This window comes from Mya arenaria, chromosome 16 (assembly GCF_026914265.1).
Source record: "Mya arenaria isolate MELC-2E11 chromosome 16, ASM2691426v1".
NCBI classification, from domain to species: Eukaryota; Metazoa; Mollusca; class Bivalvia; order Myida; family Myidae; genus Mya; species Mya arenaria.
Genome location: NC_069137.1, coordinates 51,772,595 through 51,785,525, shown reverse-complemented (window position 1 = coordinate 51,785,525; position 12,931 = coordinate 51,772,595). Strand labels below are relative to the sequence as shown.

General features: G+C 32.3%; 1 protein-coding gene across 11 annotated transcripts in view; it reads left to right on the top strand.

Moving 5' to 3' along the window:
- LOC128222095 (myosin-11-like) overlaps window positions 1-11,587 on the top strand; it is a 117,231-nt gene extending 105,644 nt beyond the window's left edge. For all 11 annotated transcript variants that reach the window (XM_052930938.1, XM_052930937.1, XM_052930935.1 and 8 more), the window contains 5 exons: window positions 6,301-6,441; window positions 7,048-7,157; window positions 7,649-7,779; window positions 8,665-8,859; window positions 9,074-11,587. In XM_052930938.1, the coding sequence (XP_052786898.1) occupies window positions 6,301-6,441; window positions 7,048-7,157; window positions 7,649-7,779; window positions 8,665-8,859; window positions 9,074-9,150 (654 nt within the window). In that variant the 3' untranslated portion in view covers window positions 9,151-11,587. The remainder of the gene's footprint in view (window positions 1-6,300; window positions 6,442-7,047; window positions 7,158-7,648; window positions 7,780-8,664; window positions 8,860-9,073) is intronic.
- The last annotated feature ends 1,344 nt before the right edge of the window (window positions 11,588-12,931 follow it).

Here is a 12,931-nt window from a genome sequence, read left to right as displayed (position 1 = left end):
TGGATTAGATATTGCAACAATATTATCTGTAAAGTAAATCTTTATTATAAGACATTGGATTAGTTAATTTTTTCTTTGGCGATAAAGTGTGTTTTATGACCATCTTTTTTGGACATTTTTGTGATTTGATGCGAAAATAGTATAAACAATTAAGAAAAAGTGTGATTTTATGGTTGAAATTGTTTATGGTTGATTGGTAATAAAAAAAATAGAGTTGTGTTAAAAACTAGACTTATCAGACTGGAATTGCAAAATGCAAAGATTGGACTGTTATATTTTACTTGAATGTGACTTTTTTTACTGCACCAAACACAGCGTGTAGGCCATTGGTGAATTCCACTTCACACGAATTATAAACTTATGTGTTTGAGTTTAAATTAAAGAAGACATAAATAAAAGAAGACTTTTAACTTGAACATCATATGAATATATATTGTGCTTACCATTTAAAGAGACAAAAAACAGTTCACAGATTTTAGACCAAAAGGATTCCCCAAAGTTCATCATACTTAATTAAAGATCTTATAACGTCATCTAATGTGAATCACACTCATTATACATGTAGGGACAGACACTGCATTCCAGTGAAAAACAAAATTCTAGTGAGAAAAATATGTATGAAGCAAAGTGAACCAAGCTAAGAAGACTTTAAGTGCAGAATTAAAAAAAATATATATTGTGCATTACTGCTTTAATGATCACACTTTTTGAGAAATTAGGCATCACAGATTTTGATCATAATCTCAAGCAAGAGGAACATATATCAACAAGGACATCTATAGTTCATCACACTTGTTGAGTGCATCACATGTTAAATAGACTTGCAGGGATTATCACACTCATTAACAAATAGTGTATTGCAGCCAACAGAGTGGTTCATCACACTTGTAAGGAAAAGGGTGCACACAAAATACTTCCAGTGGGTCACACTTTTATGAAAAGTGTGCTTCTTTAAAAGAGTCAAAGTGCATCACACTTATAAGGAAATTAGCACACAGAAAAATACTTCCTGTGCATCACACTTATTTATCTAATGGATGTATGGTGCAAGCGATACATGTACTTAAGGGACACAAATTTAAATGGATTAAATATGGCATACTCTGCTTACATTAAGATGGGATATAGAGAGGTAAGAATCGTTACCATATTGATTGAGATAAATTGTTAACATTACCATAAAAAGATGAAAACATTGCTTTAACATTGATGTAAACATTAATAATTGTTTGGTATTGCCATGAAATGTATGTATTGTAATCATTAATATTGATTTAAGCAATGACTTGAGTATTTATTTCAAGTTTAAAATAAAATGACATATCAACATTGATTTCTACTTTGACATAATTATCTTTCTAAAAATTTGGCATCATGATTAATGTAAATATTGACAATATTGTGGTGATTTTAACATTGATGTTAATTTAAATATTGGCAATACTTTGAAGCATAAATTGGCATGAATTTGAAAATGACCTAACATTGATGTCAACCTTGGACTTAAACATTGATGCTATTATTAATGTAAAAATTGATGTTCATTACTGCAAAATTTGGATGAAAACGTTGATGTGAACATTGATGCAAACATTAATGCTACTATTGTTGTAACCATTGATGCTAATATTGACATACACATTGATGCAAACTTAAGCATAAATAATGACATTCAGTAACTTCACCAAGGACACAAACCTTGACAAACACATTGATGTTGACATTCAGTGACTTAAACATGGACACAAACCTTGACAAACACATTGATGTTGACATTCATTGACATCAACATGGACACAAACCTTGACAAACACATTTATGTTGACATTCAGTGACTTAAACATGGACACAAACCTTGACAAACACATTTATGTTGTAATTCAGTGACTTAAACATGGACACAAACCTTGACAAACACATTGATGTTGACATTCAGGGACTTAAACATGGACACAAACCTTGACAAATGCTTTGATGTTGACTTTCAGTGACTTAAACATGGACACAAACCTTGACAAACACATTGATGTTGACATTCAGGGACTTAAACATGGACACAAACCTTGACAAACACATTGATGTTGACATTTAGTGACTTAAACATGGACACAAACCTTGACAAACACATTGATGTTGACATTTAGTGACTTCAATATGGACACATGCCTTGACAAATGCATTGATGTTGACAATCAAATTGAGCAACCATATTGTTCAAACACCTCACAATATAGTTTCTCCTGCCTTTTAAAACAAATTTTAGAGTGTATTGATCATTTGCTGTGACAGTATGTTAAACAAATTAATACATTGAAATATAAATATTTTATGGATATTGTATATCGTATTATGGCAACTGTCTTCTTCATTATAGATTAACAACTTAATTTATGATCATTTTGAATAGCACTAACCTGTATTTACATTTTGCTAAAAATAAGAGTGCTTCGTAAATAAACCCAGTTTTGTTATAAAATAAGCATTTAAGGTGTGATTACACTAAGTTTTGTCAGGTAAATCAATCATGTTTTATATTGGATATTTCCGTCTTTTATTTACCTAAGGTAAAATGTTCCTAGCCTGTCTATTATAATGATGGGGTCATCAACTTGTATGTCATAAATTATTAAAGATGGTCTGGTTTATATCTTACTTTGTCATGTTAATATATAAATATGGAGCCATATTTATCTCAATAAACACACCTATGGAACAAAAGCACCCTATTGAGTTAATAAAACGTTAAAAATCTAATTAAATATTAAAGAGTAAGAAACATTTATTTTTTATATTTATCCAAGTGCATTTATTTTATTAAAGGAGAAAATAACATCATTGTCAGTTGTTGATGTGTCATTGCTTCCCGATTCAGGGTTGAACTCTTGTAAATTTTGCGTTTTATTATTAAGGACCTTATTTCAAAAAAAATAAAAAAAAATTAAAAGATTTGATCAAAGTAAAATGTCACACCTTTGATTTAACTTAAGTGATATCATATTGATTTTAAGCTAAGGGTGTTGTTTTTTTTTAAGAAAAAAAGTCAAGGTATTAATTAGCCTTGGTCTCTCAATGGTTATGGGTGATGTAGGTGTTTTGTACGATGTTGTCAAGGGCAACGTTCAATATGCAGTGTGTATTTGAAATATTATGTTTAAAGACTTAAAAGTGAAAATAAGAAGAACTAATACGGTAATAGTAGGGTACAAGAGATTAATGAAAATGTTAGACATATTTCTTTTCAATGGAAGTAAAATAATGTTTTAATCTCATCATTATTGGTTAGGTCTTGTATTTAATGCCCATACTTTAATCTTTAATAGGCCAGTGTATTTTTATTTACGATTCTGGTCCATGTATGAGGAAAAACATCCAGTTAATTGGCCAGTTTTGTTTTCTATTTCTTTTTTTTTAAAATCAGTTGAAACAACTTCAATTGTTGGCACTATATTTTACCAATTTAAAGCCTTACACTTTAACAGTTGAGTGGTTTTATGGAGTCTGATCTGCAGGAATCAAAACCTGAAAATATTTTTGTTGGCCTAAGTAGAACTACGCTGTAAAAAGAATATTAGATTGGTAGAGAGACAGTGGTTTGGGAATACTTAGTCAAAAGATATGAAATATTTAATTGAAATAAAAAACTTCATTGAAATGCTGTATTATTAGTTTTACAAATAGCATTGATTAAAACACAAAAGGATGAAATTTTGTGAGGAATAAATGGAATATATTAAGCAATATGCCAATGTTTAGATATTGAGGTTTTACTGTTTAAACGCTAATGGCAGTTAAAAGCTTCCAAAATAAATAAATCCATTTAAAGCTGTGATTTTATTGGTATTGTGCATTTGTATGGAAATATTGATGTTTTTAAATGTTCTTTAATACAATTAGAGACAAGGTGTAAACTATTAGGGAAAAGAGGGAAAGATTTTATCTAGAGTTTAATCAATCTGTATATAGATTGGATCTCCTGGTGATTTATGGTCAAGTTGTGGAATTCATTTAATTTATAGCTGAAATTAATTAAGATTTTTACAAGAGAACACCTGTTAATTGTCATGAAGTTTCCTATAAAAGTGGGCTACACATAGAATCGTGCTATATTGTAATACTGCCTGTTGCCATATAGTTTCGCTGGGATTGTTCAGCTCGATATTCAAGACTTGAATTACATGTATCTGGAAATGGATAGTCTTTGAATTGATTTTAATTATGAGCAAACTCTGGTTAAAACCTTATCTGCATGAAGATCTATTTTGGATGTTATAAATGTTTTAGTTATCTAAATTGTTTGAAGACTTGATGACAAAGTTTATTTAAAATGTTAAACTACATGTCATTTTAGACACATTAACAGGTGAAAATGAAACACCTGTGAGTAGATCAGATATACTGGATGTACAAACAAACCATTCAAAGACAAATTACATTTGATAGCATTTGCTACCATTAAAAAAGTCAAAATGCATGTGATTGAAATGAAAACTGTTTTGGGATATGAATTCGAAAGACGTCATTCAAGACCTGGATCTCAAAATGTCACTCCTGCTAAAAAAACACGACCGAAATCTTGCATTGTGAAATTTCGGTCAAGCAATTCTAGTGGAAGGGTGCCCTCCCGGCCTGGAACAGTTTTAGACAAACAAGCTACCATTGTGAGACCCGTGACGTCATTTGACAAGTACCAATCTGGTGTCATTCAGGATAATAATGTTAATGATATAAAATTTAGCAAAAGTAGTGTAGCAGATTTGGACAAAAATGGAAGAACATCAGTTTGTGAAGTTGATTTGAGTGTCGAAGGCTTTAGACCAAGTTCTGTGACTTCTTTTCAAAGGCCAGAGTGTTTAAAATCTGAAAAAGATGCACCTAATAGTACAAGGTCAGAGTGTATGAAATCTGAAAAACCTGCGCCTAATAGTTCAAGGTCACGTATAAAGAAAGTGGAAGATACATGTAGACCGTGGACAAGTTGTTCATTAAGAAAGGAAATTGACAAAAATGACGCATATAACAAATTTAGTGGCAATAGGTCAAGACCAAAAACTAGTTTGCAAAGGTCAGAAACAAGAAAACTTGGCCAAAGGCCTAAGAGTTATAGTGCAGTTCAAAGGTCAAAATCATTAAGCAGACCAAACACTTCAGTTGATAAGGTAAAGTTGTCTTAAGTTGTCTGTGAAGTTACATTGCATGATGTTTCACTTAAAAGATACTTGCCAAGTCAGCTTAATTATATATGTACAATCATGTGGTATTTTTAAGCTTGTCTTTAATCAAATTAGGAGTCAAGGTATTGTCATTATAAGCCTTTCTGTCATCTTCAGCGGGTGCAAAATCTTTTACAGTTATACTTTTACTATTTACAATACATTCTCTGTAACTTATCTTATAACTTTAATTATTTAAAAAAACTTCAAGATATTAAAATAAAACTTGGTACACAAGTTGCCAGACACAATATGCACATGTTTTATCGGCCTTTTCTCTGGCTTTAATAAATGTCAAGTTGTCCCCCTTGTTCAAATAAATGAATACAGATTAGCACTCAGGTGTTTCCTCTGCAGCACTCTAATTGTTTAGAAAATTCTGCCCCATTATTCCAACACTTGAGGTGATGCTCTTTATTGAGATGGCTTTAAAGATAACTGCATTATTCAGTAACTTGATAAATAAATAAAGATATTTTGTTTACATTTTCATATGAATTAAAATTTTACAATATAGATATAGCACATTATTTTTTTTTATTCCTCTCAGTATATGATTAACGATATTGCCCGTGTACTATAGATAGTATTAAAGTTCTAGAAATAAGTTAAATAAGAGCTCTTAAATTATCATTTTATTCTGATTATTTTCTTCTGCATTTTATTGATCCTTAAGTATTATTTACAGTCAAATTAGGTATAATCCAATGAGATTAAACAAAATCAGCAATCAGGTTAAGTCGAAAAGCTTTATGATATTCAAGTGTCTGCTAAGAGGTAGATCGTACACAATAACAATGCTAATTGTAAAAAAAATGCCCAGTAACATACCACATACCAGTTATTGAATAGTAAGGTCCGCCTTCTTGTTATTGCTCTAGGAGTTATGCGTATTCACATTCCCTCACAACAGCTCAATCAAATGTCCCCTACTCTACCAACCACACGTTTTTTGCGCATTTCGCACATCGCATCTCTATTGCTAAGAGAGTTAATGTTTTAGAGAAAACAGCAAAAAACACTCTGAAACATTGTACAAGATACAAAAGACCAATTTGCTTTATAATCCCATATCTTTCCTGTATTTCAGTACACCCATGCAGAAGAGGTTGGCAAAACTGGAGGTCAATACAGATCATATGAACCAACTCCGCCACTTGATGGAAGCTCGGCGGGGCTTATGGGGTCATCTGTCCATATGATAGGCAATCAGCCTCAGGCCACATGGAGTGTAAGTATATTGTTGGTTTTTGATTGCATGACAAGACCAAGGTGACTGTACCTCAAATGTCAAGGTCAAGGCTAGAGGTCAAATTGATCCTTGTACTGGCTGTATCTTGACCATGCATTATAGGATTTTCAAAAAACTTGCCATGAAGGTTCACCATGATGAGGCAGTGTGTCACGCATACACCCAGGTCTGTACCTCAAAGGTCAAGGTAAGAGGTCAAAGATTGAAATGATCCTTGTTCAGGCTGTAGCTTTATCATGCATAAAACGATTTTCAAAAAATTTGGCATGGAGGTTCACCATGCTAAGGTTCCCAGGAACACGTATTGTTCAACACCATGTTATTCTGTGTTTAAAATGCATATAAGAGAATCATGTCTGGGTCAAAGCTCTTTCAACAGGCTCAACTTGTCACCATTTGGCATCTGGTTTGCCATTTTGTGCACCTAATTCGCTACCCAAGGCAGGTTCTGTATCTTTTCCTCAATCTTTAGTTCTAGCTCTATTTGTGCCACAGGTGTACAAATAAAGTTGTTAGTTTCATCTTTTACTTGGAAGCAATCGTCATACGCCCAGGTTTTATTTATTTATTATTTTCTTTTTTCAGATGTCCGACTCACAGACTGGAGGAGGAGGTTTTATGATGGGAAATGTTAACACCCCTAGAATCCTAGAGCTGGATATAAACAGAATGATGATTGGTCAGAATACTATAAGGTGAGTTCTGATTGGTCAATTATAGTAAAGAGACATTTGATTGGGTTCATGATAGGGAATATGACTACTCACAAATCCTAAAGCTGGTGATGATACTATAAGGTGAGATAAGGAACATGTTAACTTATAAGTACTTGCATAATCCATTGATTTGGATGGCACTTGGGGGGCATTCCTCTTTAACTGTGACAGCTCTTGTACACTTCTCTTTTTAAATTGCAGTCCTCAGGTTAGTCGTCAAGACTCAGCAATGATAGACATGTAGATGCCACCAGCACCAGAATTTCTGACCCTTTATGATGTTCAAAACCCCTTTGAAGAGTTTGAATCTCAAATTATTTTCACTTTTTCAGTTCCCATATTTGAACTCAATGCCTTAGCAATGACCTATTTCTAAATGCAAGCAAAACCATTTTTACACGACAGTCAACACTGTTAACAATGTTGACCTTGGAAGAGTTTAAAATCTCAAATATTTTTCACTTTTCCAGTGCACAAGTGGGAAGTCAGGGTCTGAGCAATGACCGACTCGTGAACGCCACAAACACTAATCTCCGATCATACATGACCGTCAACAGACCTGGACAGAGTTCAGTAGCCAAGTCTGATCGCCCAAGATCAGGTATGGGTTTTGTTTTATTTGTAAAGTATTACCATATGAGCGTTGTTGCTTGAGTTACAGGTCATTGAAGGGCATGGGAATTAATTTGTTCTGTGACGTTTGGTTTGTTGTCACCACGTGGGTTTCATCGGGTACTCCTGTCCCTCCCACAACAAATGACCACACTCTCGCGTAAAATCGTGCCAATGAGATTAATAAATATCATGTTGTAATAACTTGTTTCAAAATTGTGGTAAAATATGTAAGTTTAAACTAATTTGTTCCTGAAATGTTGTTGCGTTTCGTGTGATATAGACTAGTGGACAGTAACCATGAATATTTCAATCAAAATAGTCATTTTCGAAAATACTTAGTACTAATATTGACTATGACTTAATAAGTTTGTGTAACAAGTTCCATAACTCTGGAATTACTTATTGATTTATTATATAAAACGCCTATTCAACTGGTAAACTGAGAAACATGTTATAGTTGTGGCTTCCACAACTGGGTTATTACCCTTTTATGTTATTGATATATGTTTATACAGAGTTAGTGTAATTGCCCTATGAAAAACCTTTGTGATGACAGTAAAAAAATAATTGGTGTGTTTTGAAATGTATTTGAAAAACCTTTGAAATCTTTTAAATAAAAGTAGTTATGAAAACCTATCATTTCAGTCGATAAAGTGTTGGTCTAAATACGCATTGTCAATATAAAATGATACTATCAGACATGAGGCTCGGATGAGTTTCCCTATGGAAATATTTGTTTAAGACGACCTGGGATCAATATAAGTGAAAGGGAATCTAATAAGCTTGGACTAGTGTTTTTATTGATTGAGTTTGTTTATGTAACCTTCATTGAATTTTAAGAATATTATGAATTTTGTATGCATGTTTACAGGATCTCGTACCAGTCCCATTTTATCCACCTCCCCGACATCTTTGAGTGGTTCCCGGCGCGTGAGAATGTCAGCGGAGGGTGACCTCCCAGTAATGTCATCGGCTCCACCACTGCCTCCGATTGGTCGACAACAATCACATGACGGGAAGAAGAGCACCAGTGGTACCAGTAGGGGCCGTACCTCGCCCCATATAGGTATGGGGAGTTTTTGACTGTAGAATTATTTGTTCAATATACCAAATTATATTGTAAATTATATGTAGTTTTTTCACCCAAAATTATGATAAAAATGAATGCCTATGCAGCTATGTATAAATTTAGTAAATGTCGATGGTATGAATTTTTTTAGCCATCATAATAAGATATTTTCTCTATATTCACATTCAAATATTTTTTGTTATGTTTTCAGTTCCGATTGGCAATGAGGTCCCAGACAGTCCACCAGGTTCAAGTCTACGGCAATCCCCTCCAGGCGCAGAAGAGTGAAATTATTTAGGATAATTATATGAACATTATATAACAAGCCAGTCTTGCATACAAGGGAATGTACATTCCGGATTGATGTGTTTTGGCATAGCATTTGAACAGTCCTTAAACATTGAATGACTTGATTGGTCACAATTATTGAATTGTGTTTGGCATTTTCCTACCTACATATTTTAGTGTGGGTAGGTAGGTATGCTGGTAGGAAGGTTGTTTATTTTTGTGTGTATTTATCTCCCCACTTGCTTATTTCAAAATATATAAATTTCTATCTTTTTGATATATGTGCTTTATATGCCAAAAGGAATAAATAAACAAATCTATTCTCTTAGCACTTAATCCTGTAATGAAAATAGAAAATAAAGGACCACCAGAGTGCCTAAAAAATGTTTCGGTTCGCAGGATTTTTATGTGAGTTGATCAGGAAATGCCAAACTATTATTACAAATGTTGTGAATGATAATGGTGGTGTGTAACCTACTTGTGTATTTGTGATATACTACAGTATATATTTATATCAATGATGTCGGTTAATATGCTGTGAACAAATAATGACATATATGTTGTTGTACAGAGGAATTTTCTGAATTATTTTTAAAATCCAGGAATCAGAAAACAATAACCAGTAAAGATGACCAGCGCATCTATTAGGACAAATATAGTAAAGTTTTTTAATGCAAAATCATGTTAAACACAGGAGTTAGCTGACATTATAGAACAGATATGATTATTGACACATTGCCAACTCCCCAATTATAAACCTAAAAAATAAAAAGTACAACAAGTGGTTGATTATTGTTGATAATTTTCTTATTTCACTAGTTGCAATTAAGGGAATACTATGACTGTAAACTGGTTTATCTGTCTGTTAGCATGGAATTTGAAAGCTGTTTTTTTTGTAAGCTGCATCTGGGAGTAAGATCCCAGGCTGCATGGTACATGTTTATGATTTATTAAAGTTTCTCATTTTCTGCTTTAAAGAATTCCATAGAAAATATATATGAAATATGCCGATCATTTGATAGGGTATTACATGTATTTATTGTATTGATATCTTTATTGCATTGACATATTGCACAACAATTAACATTCTTTCTAAACTGGAAACAAAGTTAACAATTATGTTTAATTTTGGAACTTTTTTTTTTTTAGTGGTTCAAAATATTGTCTTTATTTTTATCTAATAATCTGAAAAAAAAGTTGTTGTTTTTATATTTGAAGTTATATTAGTATAATAAATCTATAAGAATCCATAGACTTTGTTTTTTTGTTTTGTTTTTTATTTTTTATCCAACCTGTATCTGTGATATTTTGTGATAGTTCGAGTTTTATGAAATGTTTTATATTTGTTTTGTTAAGTGCTTTTTTGTAAGATATATGAGTATAAAAGCTATTTATTAATGAGTTAAGCTTTAGTGAATATATTTTCTATCATATACATACTGACTGTGTCTTTATATTATATGAAGTTATTTAACGCCAGATATATTAACACCCCTACTGGCTTTCCTTTGTTGAATGAATATTCTTTCCATTGCATTCATATTCTGATGAACCCAACATCTTTGGAATACATGTACTTCTGATATTACCACAGACATATACACATTTATGTAATGTCTGCTATATTAAAACAATGTTTATAATTGGTAAAGTGAATTATTACTGTGGTTGAACTATATTAAATTGTTTTTTTAAGTATAATTGTCAATGTAAGTTGCAAATCCTGAGTGTAACTACACACATTGAATATTTTAGAATAAGGATTCATCTGTGTATGGAAGTATTTGAATTTAGTGCTAAGATAATCATCAAGCCCTTCGGACTTCACTTACACTGACCAAATGTTTTCATACACCAATAAACTACAATACTAAAACATGCAGTTATTAATTTATAATACTTCTAGAAGCTATAGAGCAGTCTAACATTAAGCAAACTTTATTAGGGTATCACTCAACCCAACTCAACTCAGAATGTTTTTTTGTTTTTTTATTCAAGTTTGAATGCAATTACAATTCACGAATAAATAAAATATATAAACATGTCAATGGCTATTTTGTTTTCTCATCTTAAAATTGAGAAAAAAGTACTTTTAAAACTTATCTAAAGTCCTTCCACAGTGGTGAATCCTTCTATCAGTTTTAAGGCTCTATAGTGGATTTTTTTTACTTCACAGTTCGAGCTGAAAGGCTTGTATTAATGATTACATGTAAAGGCATTGAACTCCGTTTGTCATTACTTTGTTGTTTTTTCTTTCTTGTAATGTAAAAAAGAACTTTCTTATAATAGTTATGAATTTGTTACCTATCACCATGAATGTTTGGAATTGTTTTGTTGAAAGTGTTGAAATACAGTTAACATTCTATAAAGACTTATGATACTGGTGAACTTCTATTGTGAACTATTATGAGTGATGGATTAAATGCTGGAAAAACTGTTTTGTGCTTATATTTGGTTGACAAAAACACTAAAATGAAGCTCAATGCTTCAGAATTATGTATAAAAGTTTTAAATTATTTATTTGCTTTTTTAACACCCTGAAAGCAGGCACCCTACAAGAGTGTATGTATGTTCTTACAAGATGGTTTAATGCAGCACAGTCCCATAACCATTTATTTTGTCATAGTACATACTATTTTAAGGTTTATAGTAGCCTACATTGGTCTTCATCATACAGTGTAAACTACCCACGAATTGGGTCAGCCAGTTTATGTCTACGGCTTCACCTGATTAAAATCAATTAAAGTTGACTGCTTATATTTAAGAAATATTACACACCACTTAATAATGTTTACTTGCGAATAAAATGTCCTTGTGAAAGGTGCAAGCAGCACTCGCCGTTTTTATGACGTCAGCGGTCCATATTATATGACGTCAGCTGTCCATAGTATATTTTTGGCGAGGTTTTATGAACAAAAATATACATAGATATACGGACCGATCAACTCTATATACACAAAGAAGGGACACATTTATGTAAGGTATAATATACTGAAATAAATGTTTTGAAAAACTTGAGAAATACTGCCTTCTAAATACACACAACATATACTGTTGACCACTAAAATCAGCCTACCAGGTTATTAGTAGGGCATTGACCAAAATACATGGACGGGGTGTTTGCTGCACTCCACGCCCAATTACTTTGGTAAGTGCATATAAACTTATAACCTTTTACGCATACTAATAACATTTTACCATCACTTAATCAATCGAGCAAAATGTCAACTCACATTTAACCAAGCTTTTCTATGAAACACGAAATGAGTACATACACTCCAAGCACCACGCAAATGTACATCCAATTGCAAATATCACGTGACACAGACGGTGTTATATAATTTTGACACCTTACGTGGAAATCGAGACACCTTAAGTGAGGAGCTAGACACATTATGCACTAAGAATGATGTCTTAATTATACCCTCTGACTAATTAAGAATCATTACTCAATTATTCACAATATGTGCACTATACTACATGACTTTGTATGTTTGTTTTCTAATAATATTTTGGCTCTTATGATATCATGGTTCATGAAAATGTGAAATGGTTTAAAAATGAACAGTACAAAGGTCGCTTTTCCAATATACCAAGGCTCTTCCTCAATTCAAAAGTGGATGGAGATTTTCTCAAATGTTAAAAATAGTTTCATTTATAGTTGAGGCACGGTATTCTTCAAGTGACACTCTTATTTAAAATCAGTACATACACATGTATGACAAACATACATTTTGAGTGATGAACATTTAAACTACTTATAAATAATGCATTTTATATG